This window comes from Cuculus canorus, chromosome 5 (genome assembly GCF_017976375.1).
Source record: "Cuculus canorus isolate bCucCan1 chromosome 5, bCucCan1.pri, whole genome shotgun sequence".
Lineage (NCBI taxonomy): Eukaryota > Metazoa > Chordata > Aves > Cuculiformes > Cuculidae > Cuculus > Cuculus canorus.
Window position 1 is genome coordinate 51,581,428 of NC_071405.1, and position 12,853 is coordinate 51,594,280.

At 46.0% G+C, this 12,853-nt stretch overlaps 1 protein-coding gene across 5 annotated transcripts in view; it reads right to left on the reverse strand.

Moving 5' to 3' along the window:
* ARHGAP1 (Rho GTPase activating protein 1) overlaps positions 1-11,329 on the reverse strand; it is a 29,302-nt gene extending 17,973 nt beyond the window's left edge. Inside the window, exons 1-3 of one of the 5 annotated variants that reach the window (XM_054067705.1) lie at positions 11,241-11,329; positions 6,473-6,656; positions 5,653-5,745 (exon numbers count right to left, since the gene is read on the reverse strand). In XM_054067705.1, coding sequence (XP_053923680.1) covers positions 5,653-5,745; positions 6,473-6,611 — 232 coding nt within the window. In that variant the 5' untranslated portion in view covers positions 6,612-6,656; positions 11,241-11,329. Of the gene's footprint in view, positions 1-5,652; positions 5,746-6,472; positions 6,823-6,878; positions 6,897-8,923; positions 8,942-11,240 lie in introns of those variants that run through there. The other 4 variants (XM_054067706.1, XM_054067707.1, XM_054067708.1 and 1 more) reach the window with 4 other exon arrangements.
* Between the last annotated feature and the right edge of the window lie 1,524 nt (positions 11,330-12,853).

Genomic DNA, 12,853 nt, shown 5'->3' on the forward strand with positions numbered 1-12,853 from the left:
ACAGAAACAAAGTTACAGCAAGCCAAGCTTCGCACCCTTTCCCAGAAAGAAATATTGAGTATAAAGTCTCAGAGTCAGCCAGATTGATGCTGGGATGCATTGAGTTGCTGTCTTGCAGCAGTCAAGTTTCTTCTATTTCATCTTTCCCCATGCTCCTCTCCAAAGCAACCTTATCTTAACAATTAGAGGCAGTAACAGCAACCCGTGATTCCTGAGTCTCTTTCTTGAACTTGCAACTAATTCTGTAAAATCACAGTTAAATTTCTGGCCCTGAGTGTTACACCTCCCCTACCACAAAATGGCAATTGTCATACTGCCGCTTTTAAGAGGGTTAGATGCAATTAACTCTGTATGTCAAGGTCCTCTGAACAACTTCAGAAGGGTATAGACAATGGCATCATATCACTTCAATAACACACCCAACAGACTGCTATGCAAGAAGCTAAATTTCACTAATAAACTGAAGATGGGGACAATTTAGATCTTCAACACACCCTTAGCTTTAAAAAAAGTTTAGTAAAGTCTGAATTAAAAAAATAAACTGCCAATTAGAAACAAAGAAAAAAGGTTTCTTGGGGCAGGAAGGGGTCTACAAAGGCATTTATTGCCATATCCAGCCCCTTTCCATCACTCTTACGGCTATATACTCAACACATCCACATGAGCCTATCAAGACAGGAGGTTGAGCAGAGCAAGGCTCCAGAAAGAAATCATCCATTCCCTTGGTCTCCTTTAGAAACTTAGAAGCCCTCACAAATTCTCCAATCCAATGATCTTGCATGTCAAAACATGGTGTGCAAGCTGGGCTTGCTTTGGATGGGTTCAATTCAACAGAAGCAGCTCATAACTATGTATCGGACAAATACTCCTTTTCTTAAAAAAAAAAAAAAAAAAGTCAGAAACTGTAATACATCCAAAAGCAGAAGAAATGCAGGCAGCCCACATTAATGGAGTCAATAATAATAATGTATCATACTGGAAGTGAAAAGTACCCTCAATATAAAATCACAGAATAGTTAGGGTTGGAAGGGACCTTAAAGATCATCTAGTTCCAGCCCCCCTGCCATGGGCAGGGACACCTCCCTCTACGCCAGGTTGCCCAAGGCCCCAACCAACCTGGCCTTGAACACCTCCAGGGATGGGGCAGCCACAGCTTCCCTGGGCAACCTGTTCCAGTGTCTCACCACTCTCATGGTGAAGAAATTCTTCCTAATGTCTAGTCTAAGTGAAGTAGAGGAACACAGGCTTATACTCAAGAAATGCCTTAGTGTTAAAAGGTAGATTTAGGTTACTGCAGAAAAACAATTGTAACTTCATTCCTCTTCAGTGTCCTCACCAGCTTAAAAATTCCTGTGAAAGGGTCTGAAACACAATTTAAAAGGATTCCGGTGGCCTTTGCTGATCCCATTAGCCATCAAAGACACACTGCAACACACTTCCAACACAAGTTCTGTCTGCAACTTCTACCTTTTCCTGCTTAGTAAAATGACAGCTAGTAGTGCTCAAAGACTGATTTTATTTCCCCACATCAATCACTGACAGTAGCAGCAAATCATCAGCACTAGTTACAACTCTGGCACCTGCAGCCAACAGCCAGCCACAACGTCTTTCAGGTAGGTTTGGTACCAGATTCTCCACTGAAAAAGATTCACTGTTGAAACTGCAGTTCCAATCTAGTAACATGCAAGAAGGTGCATTTCCTGCTCTCCATCTTGCTTTCCCACTTCAACTGCAGGTCTAACGCACATCAGCATCATGCCTTGCCTGCGATGTCAGCCTTGCGGACTGCCAATTAATGGTGTGATGCAGCAGATTTCCTACAAAAACTAGCAGAAACATGCCTTGAGCTTCAGTAAAGCTTGGAAGTCACTGCACAGGGACTGTACAGCTGAAGTAAATAGTGATGGACACTCTCTTGACAACTGCTACACAAACTTCTAGCCTCCACAGAACCAGAAAAGGCATACACTAATCCTATGTTAAGCCCCAGTTTTGTTATCCCAAAAGGAAGAAAGCCAGTTCCTGTGTAAGCTGGGAATGCTCATGCAAGTCATAGCTAGAGGTTTGCATATTGACGACAAAGGCAAGACCAGTACTTCAGACTGGGCAGAAGAATGAGTAAGGAACATGTTGCCAGAGCTGTCAAGAGCCCTGCTCTTCCCGCACAGCCCCAGGTTTCCAAGTAGGAACTGCTGTCTCCAGAGACCTCCTTCAGACTGTTATTAACTATCTGCCATATCCTCGCAATTCAGCCTCTGCTGAAAGTAAAGGCCAAGATTATGTCACATTAGCCTCCCTCATTCCCCAAGGAGATAGAAGCAGCACCTTCACCATATAAGAATTAGCAGAAAGATACAAAAACTCTTATATCTAACAGAAATTTGGGATAGTTCCTCAACAGCCTTCAACCACAAGCCTGCAGCTACTCCAAACACTATGATGTGAGCAAGGAAAAAAACCCACACTTTGCAGAAGTGGTTTGTGCAGTGAAAATGAGATGCCTCTACTCCAACTTCTAGCCATATGTAAAGATGAATTTCTCTGCAATAATGCTCACAAAGAGGAACTCAGAGTCAAGAAGAGCACAACCATGCACAGATCTCTCCAGAGCCCACATGAAACACAACAGAAACACACACTTTAGGGCAGCTCTGAAAGGACAGGCAGAGTATCATCATCATCTCTTTCCCCCAGAAAAGCACTGAATCCCAGAACCAAAAGAAGGTTCCCCAAAACTAAAAATACTCTGACTCACAACCACTTCATGGTAATCCCTCAGAACTGTGGTCTGGATGCCTTTTGCTCCCATATTCCTGTGACACACCATCACAGGGGACAGCAATGACATGCTTAGTCCTTCCAGTGGACAAAAAACAGTGCCCCATGGATAGCCTCTTGTGAGGCTGATGCACTATTCTTAAGTGAAAAACAAAACCACATCCCTTATTTTTCTAATAAATTCTGCAAAATGTTCTTCAGTATTGTTTCCCCTCTTTTGGCCAGATAGCTAGGATACTCAAACCCAGCTTGCATAGAACTGAATCAGAAATTAAGGTCAATTAGAAAACAAGCATGCTAAAGTTCTGTCATCAAAAGAGGGCATTTTATAAGTTATTAACATTGTACACTCATCCTGCAAGAATCAATTACTTTTCTCACCACACAGGATAACCCTGGGATTATGGAGTTCCGCCCAGGGATGGGAACTAGCCTTCTGATTTTGTCTCAAAATAGCATCATCACCCCAGAATATATTTCAGGGAAAGCAGGCATACAATTTCTGTTCTGATTTGCAGAACAGAGGACAGGGAAGAGAAAGCTCATAAACCAGCAGAACGGATAGAACTACCCTTGATCTGCTGCCATTTGCTAGTATTTACAAGAGAAGCAAGGTGGAGCTATTTTGTATCAGGCTCAGCGCGGCAAGAGTTCATTGCACCTCAAAAGTGCTGACAAGCACAACTTGTCAGCAGAGCCAAGATCCAAACAGTTCCATTTCAATCCTTCAGAGATATTTTGATTCTCCAGACTACATCTAATAGGATTTTCCCAGATTTTCCCCAGGTTGTTTGCCTCCAACAACAGCAGAGAGAACTTTACCCTGTCTGATTCTCCGAACCGTTCAAGTTACTAATTATTGACCAAGAAAACTGAACAAACAGCTTCACTGCAGAGCCTGGATTACAGCTCTGCCCCTTTAATCAACTCCATAAATCCTGCTTCTAGGAGATGAGACAACTACGTGGCACAATATCCACTATCCGGAGCCGTGCTACTCGCTTTTCCTCACCCAAGAAAGGCATCACACCACATTCTGTGTGTGGGACCATCACATGCTTTCAGACAAAGCAGCTACCGGTGAAAACTTGCCAAGAGCAGCCAACAACACAAGCTTCTCTGAGCTGCTTCTGCACTATACAGAGACAATATAGGGACAGAGAGCTCACTAGGAACACAAATTTAAACCACAAAGGGGAAGAGATCTCTTTCACAATGTAAGTACACCTCCCAGTCAGCCATCATACCACCCCAAAATTTTTTTCAAGAAGTTAGATAATTCTCCATTTGCTATCCTAGATGGTGTGTCAAATGGCTGAATTCCAACAGCCACTGAGACACACCTCCACAGGAGTCATACTACATTCAGAGAGCTTGTGAAAAAAATATCCTGTTACCTTGGAACAGAATTCCCACAGAAAGACCGGTGCTTATGTCAGGAGGCAGTACATAAAGTGTATCCTTGATTTGGGCAGACATTCCAGTCTTATCAATGTCTCTGATCTAAACTCTGTGCTAAGTACTTTGTCTGGAGCTCCCTCTGAAGCAACAACAGTACCATTTAACTCAACAGCTCCCAGAGTCCAAAAACACCAGTTGCCTCTGCCATTCTCATTCCAAATATTCTAGCTATTGTCACTGAAATGGAAGAATCCACACATCTGTCCCTTCCCAGTTTCAGCAGTAGGGAGCTGAGGGAGCAGACCTCTATAAACCCCAGTCCTGATACTCCAGCCCCATGGAAAGGAAGGGTAGTAACACATTCACAAATGAAAGCACTTGTGGCAAATGTACAAAGCATAATGGCCCAATGCTAAGCACTAGGCCTGTCAACCTGAGCAGCCATAGGCCCACTGAAGACAAAGGACAACACAGTTTTGAGTTTGATATTATAAATTTGTGGCCCAAAAGATGTAACATGAGATGTTCAGAGAAAGCAAGCTCATTCTAGAAGACAGCTCAGAAATGATGTCAGGAGAAGTCTTGCCAAGGTAAGTGCCTGATAATCTTCCCTCTGTGGTCAAACCCTGCTGCAGAACAATCCCGATTCAGGGCTCCAGCTTGCATCTCTGCTTCACTGAAAATTTACACGTGAAGCAGGGAACAAGGTACAGGGAAGTGGCAATAAAAGGGGTAGGAGGTGGCTATAGATAATCAAGGATGAAGTGTGAATCAAGTCACAATAGGTTGAAGAAGCGCTTTTTTTTGTTTTAAACAGGAACACAACACAAACTGTGTTCCCCTTCCCTCACCTAAAAAGTACAAACAAATCTCTTTCATATGAAGGTTCTTGCAGTAAATCTACAAGGTTAGTGTAATCAAAATAACATGGATAAGACAGCCACACAAAAAAAATAAAATGTTTGTGACCCTGAATGATCAGATCTTTCCTTTCAGTGGGACATGGGCATTTCTCTTGTGTCAGATTTCTGTAAACACTGTTTCTGGACAGGATGGCAGGCTCTGGCAATTTGAATATAAGAGAGCTGCCAGGACTACTGTGGATAATACTCAGTCAGCTGAGGACCCTGCAGCTGTACTGCACAACCAGGTAATTTTTGTGGCACTATTCACGCAAAAACTACATCTTGTGCTCAGGATATAGTCAAGGGCCACATCTAAAACCATTCAGCAAAAGCAACCAAGTCCCCCTAATAAAATAACCAAGACAGTAAGAGCCAAGAAGAGATCCAAGATTAACAGAAGTCAAGGGAAAATAACACATATTGCAAACACTCAAGAAGTTTGGTGCTCCTTCTCTTTCTGATGCCAGCTGTCATTGCCACTTGGGCCTGGCACATAGCAGATGCCCCACAACCCCACTAGCCAGACCAGCTGCAAAGGCATCAAAGGAGAAAATAGAAAGACCATTACCTACTACTTCCACAATGTGGTGCCTGGCGATATCATAGTACGGATCATCCCACTGCAGGTGAGTGATGAGCTCAGGGGAGCCTTTGGAGTCCTCTACACAAAACACAAGGGGCAAGCAATTAGAAGAAGGGATCCGGAGCAGCTTGGCAAGGGGTACAAAAGATACAGAGGGATGAGGGGAAAAAAAAAAGTCTCTTCAATATGGGAGGAACTAACATATGTACCTGTCCACCTTGGCAACCCACCTTTGAAATTCTGAGTAGGCAGGAGCAGCAATGACTTCAGAAGTGACCTGTCAATCCTACAAGGTCCATATGTGCCCCTCAGACTGTACAACCTCTCAAAAAGGACTGTTCAGAGGTGTCACAGACATTCACAAAGATCAAAACTCAAGTGCCAAGGGCACCATCATGGCTTTTAGAGCAGGTGCATCCTGTATGTCCTTGGGCTAATTTCCCTAACACCTTTGGGCAGCAGGCCATAGAACAGGATTTCAGATGAACAACTCAGACCTCTGGTCCCTCCCACTCAGAAAGGCCAAACCATCCTGCAAGAAACCACAACAGTGGACACACACAGACTTACAGCATGTCTGTATCGTTAGCACCAAAGTGCAGCCAGCCACAGGACTGAGAAAAGTATATTTTAGTGCTGCTCAATGGCAGGGCTAATTCATTTGGGTGTGGTGCAAGACTAATGTGTCTACAAAGCTCCCAAATGTAGCTGAAGCTCTCTGCATATGTAGATATGACCAAAATTCTGCAGGACAAACAACTCCTTCTTGGCCAAAACCTAACCCCCAAACAAGGAGTATACTTACCTGATTTTGGAAAAGCAGGGGCTTCATCTGCTGGCCAGCTCTGATCATCTATGGAGGCCAGTTTGAGCTGGTTGAGGGACTGGTTGGTATCATCCAAGTTCAGATCATCCTGAAGCTCAGAGAGCGGGTCTGTAGCCATGGTCTCCAAATACCACAGTTTATTTTGCAGCGTCTAGAATAAGGACTGCAGAGGTTGCTAGGTGAGACAGAGAGATCTCAAGTTTACCTTCTCACAGAGGCTCTTCCGTTTCTCAATGATCTTCCCCAAATCCTCCCTTATTTTTACTTATCCAGAGATCACACTTCCCCTTCCGCTTAACACAGGCAGGAACTCCTCCTCCAAGCCAGGAGCACTAACATATGTCAGATTTTTTCCTGCTATCAAAAGGCCATCAGGAGACCATACCAAACCTCTCAGCTTGAGTTTTCACTTGACCACAGCTCTGTCCAGAGTAGTTCCTCTCCTGAAACAGGAGCAGCAGCAAGATGCTGAGGAAGGTAACAGGCTACCCCAGCCCCTGCCTGATACACTCACTGTGACAGCTCTGGACTCCGGCAGCCCTCCTAAGGGCTGGCACAAAGCCCAGCTGTTTCCACAGTTGGCCCAGTACGGGATGCTTTCCCAGAAATCCCTCCCCCTTCCCACCCCAAGGGAGGAGAAGAGCTCTCAACAACACTGAAGTGGGTGCTTCAGTGTGCTGGGACCCGAACACAGAGGTGAACAGCTTCTTAAAACAGGATTTCATAGGCTGAGCCAGTAAGACAGGGAGAACAATACACACACAACTCTAATCTCTTTTCAGCATAACCCAGCAAATATTTTCTCCTAGATGACAGCAAGCACCAAGGAATCATCTATTTCATTTAAAGCCATAACACTAGAATGTTTTTCACCAAGCATGCTACAAAGCTGAGGAGACAAGGAATTAGGAAGGTCCAAGAAACAGACAGCTGAGTGTGTTTGCTACTGCTTGCAAATATTTGTCACTTTCACCTGGAACAGTAGATATGTCAGACTCAGGGCTGAGCTAGCACAGCATACAGCACCATCACATTCTTAGGGACTATCCCTAGGAGACAGCTGTTATCCTCTAAAATCAGTGTCCTGGAAATAAGCTAGGAAACACTGGAAAGTACATAGATCTGGATCGCCCACACAGATCACACGGACAGTAATTCAGTGGCCAATAGGCAGCAAACCAAGAGCAAAACAAAATGACACCTTGCAACAGCAAGACTCTCTGTAGCACTGTTTCTCAGACAGGCTTGTGCTTGTTTTGCATTGCGAGGGGAGCAAAAGGTTCAAAGATGCCCTGAGGAGGCACAACGCCATTGTGTGGAAAGATTATATTCAGAGTGAAGATATTTTCTTTAGCAGAATGGAGAGGAGCATTGATGTTTTGCATCTTCAATCCCTAGAGCTTGAATGAGTACATTTATTCAGAGGAGATGATGAAACAGTTACTTGGACGTGAGCACAGAGAACAAAACTTGCTCTCTGAGAGCAGTGCTGTTGAGAGACTGATCACCAGAAGGCTCAGGGCAACACTCATGACCAAGCTTGTCGTGTATTTTGAGAATACAGGAAACTGGGTATTCCTCTCCTTCCAGATCACTCAATGCTTACTGCTTCCTGTCTTCCCTCATCTGTTACCAGTTTACAACCAGTTTTCACATCTCTGGGGCTGAGGAACGGCTGGGAGCTGTTGCTAAGCAAATGAGGTTAGATTCCTGAAGCATGAAGGAGCAAGACATGTAAAGGCAACGGATCACCAAGACAGCAGAACAGCCAAGCAGAGACCTGAACTCTGACCTCCCCTGACCTCAAAGGGACAAGGAGCAAGAAATCAGGCTCCCTTGCACCATGAGCTCATGCTGGAACCACGCAGCAGCAAAGCCAAGGAATAAGGACTCCCCACCCCGAGCTGCTGATCCAATTTCTATGGTAACGCCAGGCACCAACTCTTATGACTCAGTGTGCTTAAAGCATTCCCTGCTGCAGCTCAGCAGCCCCACAACCCTGCACTCCATGCTAAGGAAGCATCCGTGCCCCCCCAGGGAAGCCCCTCAGCACTCCCACCTCCCAGGGACTTCCTGGCTTTGTGGGGACAGAGGACCTACATTCCTGCTGCTGTCTACCATGATGCCTTTCATGCAAGATTCTTGGGGATACCCAGTAGCAACAATGTCCCCAAAGCAAGGTGCTGAAGCGCTTAGGGACCAAAACCAAATCTTCCCACAGAGCAGTGATGGTACTGCCATAGGGCCAGCAAGACACCAAGCATCCTCGCTTGTTTCTACACAGATCATGACTTGGTTTCATAGCCAACTAGCAGCAATTGGTCAGAGGCAGACCGGGATTAGACAGTGCTGGAGGACTTCCCCTTAAGCATAAAATTTATCCACATGTGGCACTATGTGGAAGAAGGAAGTTGTTACTAGGATTCTTACAGTTCCAATCTGGTACAGGAGCCCAGTGGACAGTGCCCTTGCCAAAACCTTCCTTCCCCCTTGGAAAGGCAGACCAGACTCCCCAGATGCCTCCACGTGTTTCTCACAGCCAGAACTAGACTGTAGCTCTCAGAGAGCTCTAAAAGGCTTTTGCAGAATTATCCCAGCCTTTTCTCAACACTGCAAAAGACAAAAGCATGAGGTCTTACATCAGGTAACACTAGAACAGTTTAGACAAATATAATTCTCTAAATCCCTCAGCACGAGCAGGCACTGAGAAAGAGAGACGTGAAGTTAGGATGTAAGAAACTACCTGGAGATCCTCAGTATAAGAGTATGCATTTTACCTCCTGACAGTGCAGCTGCACAAGATTTTTCCTGGTGTACACAAAAATGACCCATAAGCAGGACTTGTCATTAAGCAGAAAATCCATCCTGTATCAGTATAATAGTGAAATCATTGTCAAAAAAAGAGCATTTCACCAGGCATAACACAATTTAGAAACCCCACTTGTTTTGGATAAATGTCATGACAGGATGCAAGTAATACACCCCACATAGCCAATCATAAGGCAAGGAAAATGACGTGCCTAGATTTAAAAAGTAAAAGTCTATCAAACTTTTTAAAACTAAAGAATCACACTTTGCATCAGAAGCATTTAATTACTGCCAGGCTCTAAAGTGCCAATTGTTTCCATTTTTCCAAGCATCTGTTTTCTGCACCTACACTGGCTGACCTGAAGACTTGTCATCTACTGACAATTTACTTTCTCGATTAACAGAGATGTGCTATAGAACAGCACGTTCTGCTGAATGAGTGAAACCTCAGCACTTTGAAATATAATTTTCACACAAATTCTGACCTGGAACTCTTTATACAAGACAGGGGAAAGACAGTTCACTTGTATCTATGAATTCTTGGTAGCTGCCATTCACAGAGACATTTTTTCTGCAATTCCAGTTTCACTACTTTATCACCCCTTATTTCTATGCTGAACCTACCCAGCAGTTTCCTTTTCCTGTTTTTCTTCCAGATGTACTATTAATTCAGGAGTAAATCTACACATCAAAATATGTCTATGCGTGTATTACCACATCTTGGATCTCTACTTATACACAATAAAGAAATACAAGAGCCAAGCAGCCTCTCTTTTTCCCTGCTCGATTAATGAGTAATGCTTGGGTCAAAGGGAATCCCAGTTCTGGGGTGAATGTATTATGTTTCCAACTCTGCTGCTACTTGCACCCCCTCCCAGTTTTGTTTCATTTGCACAAGTGTGTTTTCCTGCACACACCAATCAAGCCCCATGCTTTGCTATAATCTCAGTATCAAGCACACCGCAAAGGAAACGAGCGATTACAAAGCAGCAGACCTTCAAAGTACTCGCGTGAATGAGCGAGTACTGGGGCTCACCAAGAAAGTCCAGTCCAAGCTTTCCCTCACATCACGACTGATGATGCCACTGAGAGCATCCCTACCCTGAAAGACCAGGAGGGTCAACAGCCAGACGGGCTTCGCCTGGCGCACCGTGACCAGTTTGCTTGGGACAGCCGTGCTGTTGTTTGGGAAAACTCTGTGGCCCTCTGAAAGAAAGAAACTTACACTTAACAGTTTAATTTAACTATTAAGGCAGGTACATTTTATACAGTGCCAGAGAAGACCTGGGACTGGTCCTCAGAGTGCTTCTATCCAACAGTGACTTCAGAGAGCTTCATACACACAGAGATATTTTCATTTTCATACTTTTTCCAGGAAGCGACAAGCAACCTTATTCCTGGAACCTCGCTGCAAATCCAGGGGTGTTGAAACCAATCCCACCCAGAGTCCTTAAGGTGTGGCCATATCTGAGTGGCCAATCTCAACGAATCTGGGTGACATGAAGACAAGGGTCGTTATCATTGTCGTTAGTTTTGTTTTAGAATCACAGAACCACAGAATAGTTTGGGTTGGAAGAGACCTTAAAGATCATCCAGTTCCAACCCCGCTGCCATGGGCAGGGACACCTCCCACTAGCTCAGGCTGCCCAAGGCCCCATCCAACCTGGCCTTGAACACCTCCAGGAATGGCGCAGCCACAGCTTCCCTGGGCAACCTGTGCCAGTGCCTCACCACTCCCATGGTGAATGAAATTTTCCTTATGTCTAGTCTAAATCTGCCCCTCTCCAGTTTATACCCACTGCCCCTCGTCCTATCACCAGGACCCGACCGCCAGACCCCCCTGAGGACCCGCCGCCCGCGCCGCGCCGGGGCAGGAACGTGTGCCCATTCCCCTTTCCGCGAAGGCCGGGCCGGGCCCCGGCGCCGCCGCTCCCGATACCTGCTCCTGCGGCCCCGCGCCCCGCCGGCATCCGCCGCCCGCCGGAAGCGCCACGGTCGCCGGGGGAACGCGCCCCGCCCCGGTCCGCTCCGCCCCGCCCCTGCATCGACCCGGCCCCGCTCCGCGCGGCGTCCGGTCGCGTCTCCAGACCGCACCGCTCGCCGCACCGTCCCGCCGTGCCACCGCTCCGCCCCGCCTCCGCGCTTCTCACCGCTCCCCGCACCGTCCCGCCGTGCCACTGCACCGCTCTGCACCGGCCCCCGCTCCCCGCTCCGTCCCACTGCCGGGGCAGGCCCCGGGCTCTGGGGCTCGCGGGAGCCCACCGGGCACTTGCCCTTGGCAAAGGACACCGTCTCCATCTCCGAGCACACCTGCATCACGGTGAGGGCTCACGAGTGACGTGGTCCTGTAGATCTGTACTAGAAAAAACGCACAGCTTTTTTTGCTTGGCATGCGTGGTTTTGGAGGATCAAAGCCCCACGCACCCAGCACTGCTAATAAAGGGTACCTGCTTAATAACATCTATCCCGTTGTTAGTGAGTTATTATCTCGGAATCCTTGCCCAGCCGCACCTAGCCTCCCACTTCGGTGAGGAGTGTTAGAAAGCAAGGGAAGGGGGCCTGGAAACTCCATTCTTTGAATCAATTTGGCCATCCAGATGGGACCCTCTCTGCTCGGCTTTAGTACCCGTGGAGAGCCAAGACTCTGCTGGGTACCCCCAGGACTTTTCGGAGGGACTCAGCCTCATCTGGATCACAGCGGGAGCAGACAAGGGCCATTGCGGATTAAAAAGGTGTTCTTTAACTGATTTTTTTTTGCGTCTTGCCATTTGGAAAGTTGTGGGAGACCTCCCACGCAAAGTTGGTATACTGTGTACCAGAACTCAAGGTATGCCTTTGGAAACTTTGAATTGCAGTGCCGTAGGGACTCTTTGAGAATAATTCGAAGAGCCTTACTGATTGAAACTACATGGTTTCTTGGGGCTTGGTGACAGGAGTTAAAGTTCCCACTGTCTTGGCTTTGGTACGGGGGTTCTGAGTCCCCACTATAAGAATTGTGTGCTGTTTTGGTTTTGAACTTGGAAAGTATAATAAGGAACTGAATATGGATAACTGATTTTAGCCTTGGTATATGTCATAACTCTGTGTGTCGAACTTGGAAAGTACAATAAGAAATTGAATATGAATAACTGATTTTAATTTTGGTATATTTCATAACTGTGTATGTGTGTGCCTGAGGCGTAGCACAGCTATGAAGTGAATGCGGAGTCCCAATTCGTGTTTCCGATATCCCATGAGGGGTATGGCTGGAGACGGACTAAGCAATTGTGGTTTTGAACTAAAAGTGATGGGAGAAGATAAATGAAGTGACTGTATGTTTTGCCTTAGAATTTTTATGACTTTGTTGTTAACCTAATAGCTGTTGCGGATGGCGTGTGAAGAACAAAAACTGTTAAATTACATGAAGAAGTTTGGCTATTCTGACAAAAGACTGTTGCCACCACAAATAACTTTGTAAACTGCATCAATGTGTGTGAATGCCCTCTCCTTTCTCCCTGAACGTGAAGGTTTATTTCTTTTTTTCTCCGCAGGAATTAACCCTGTTATCTCTGT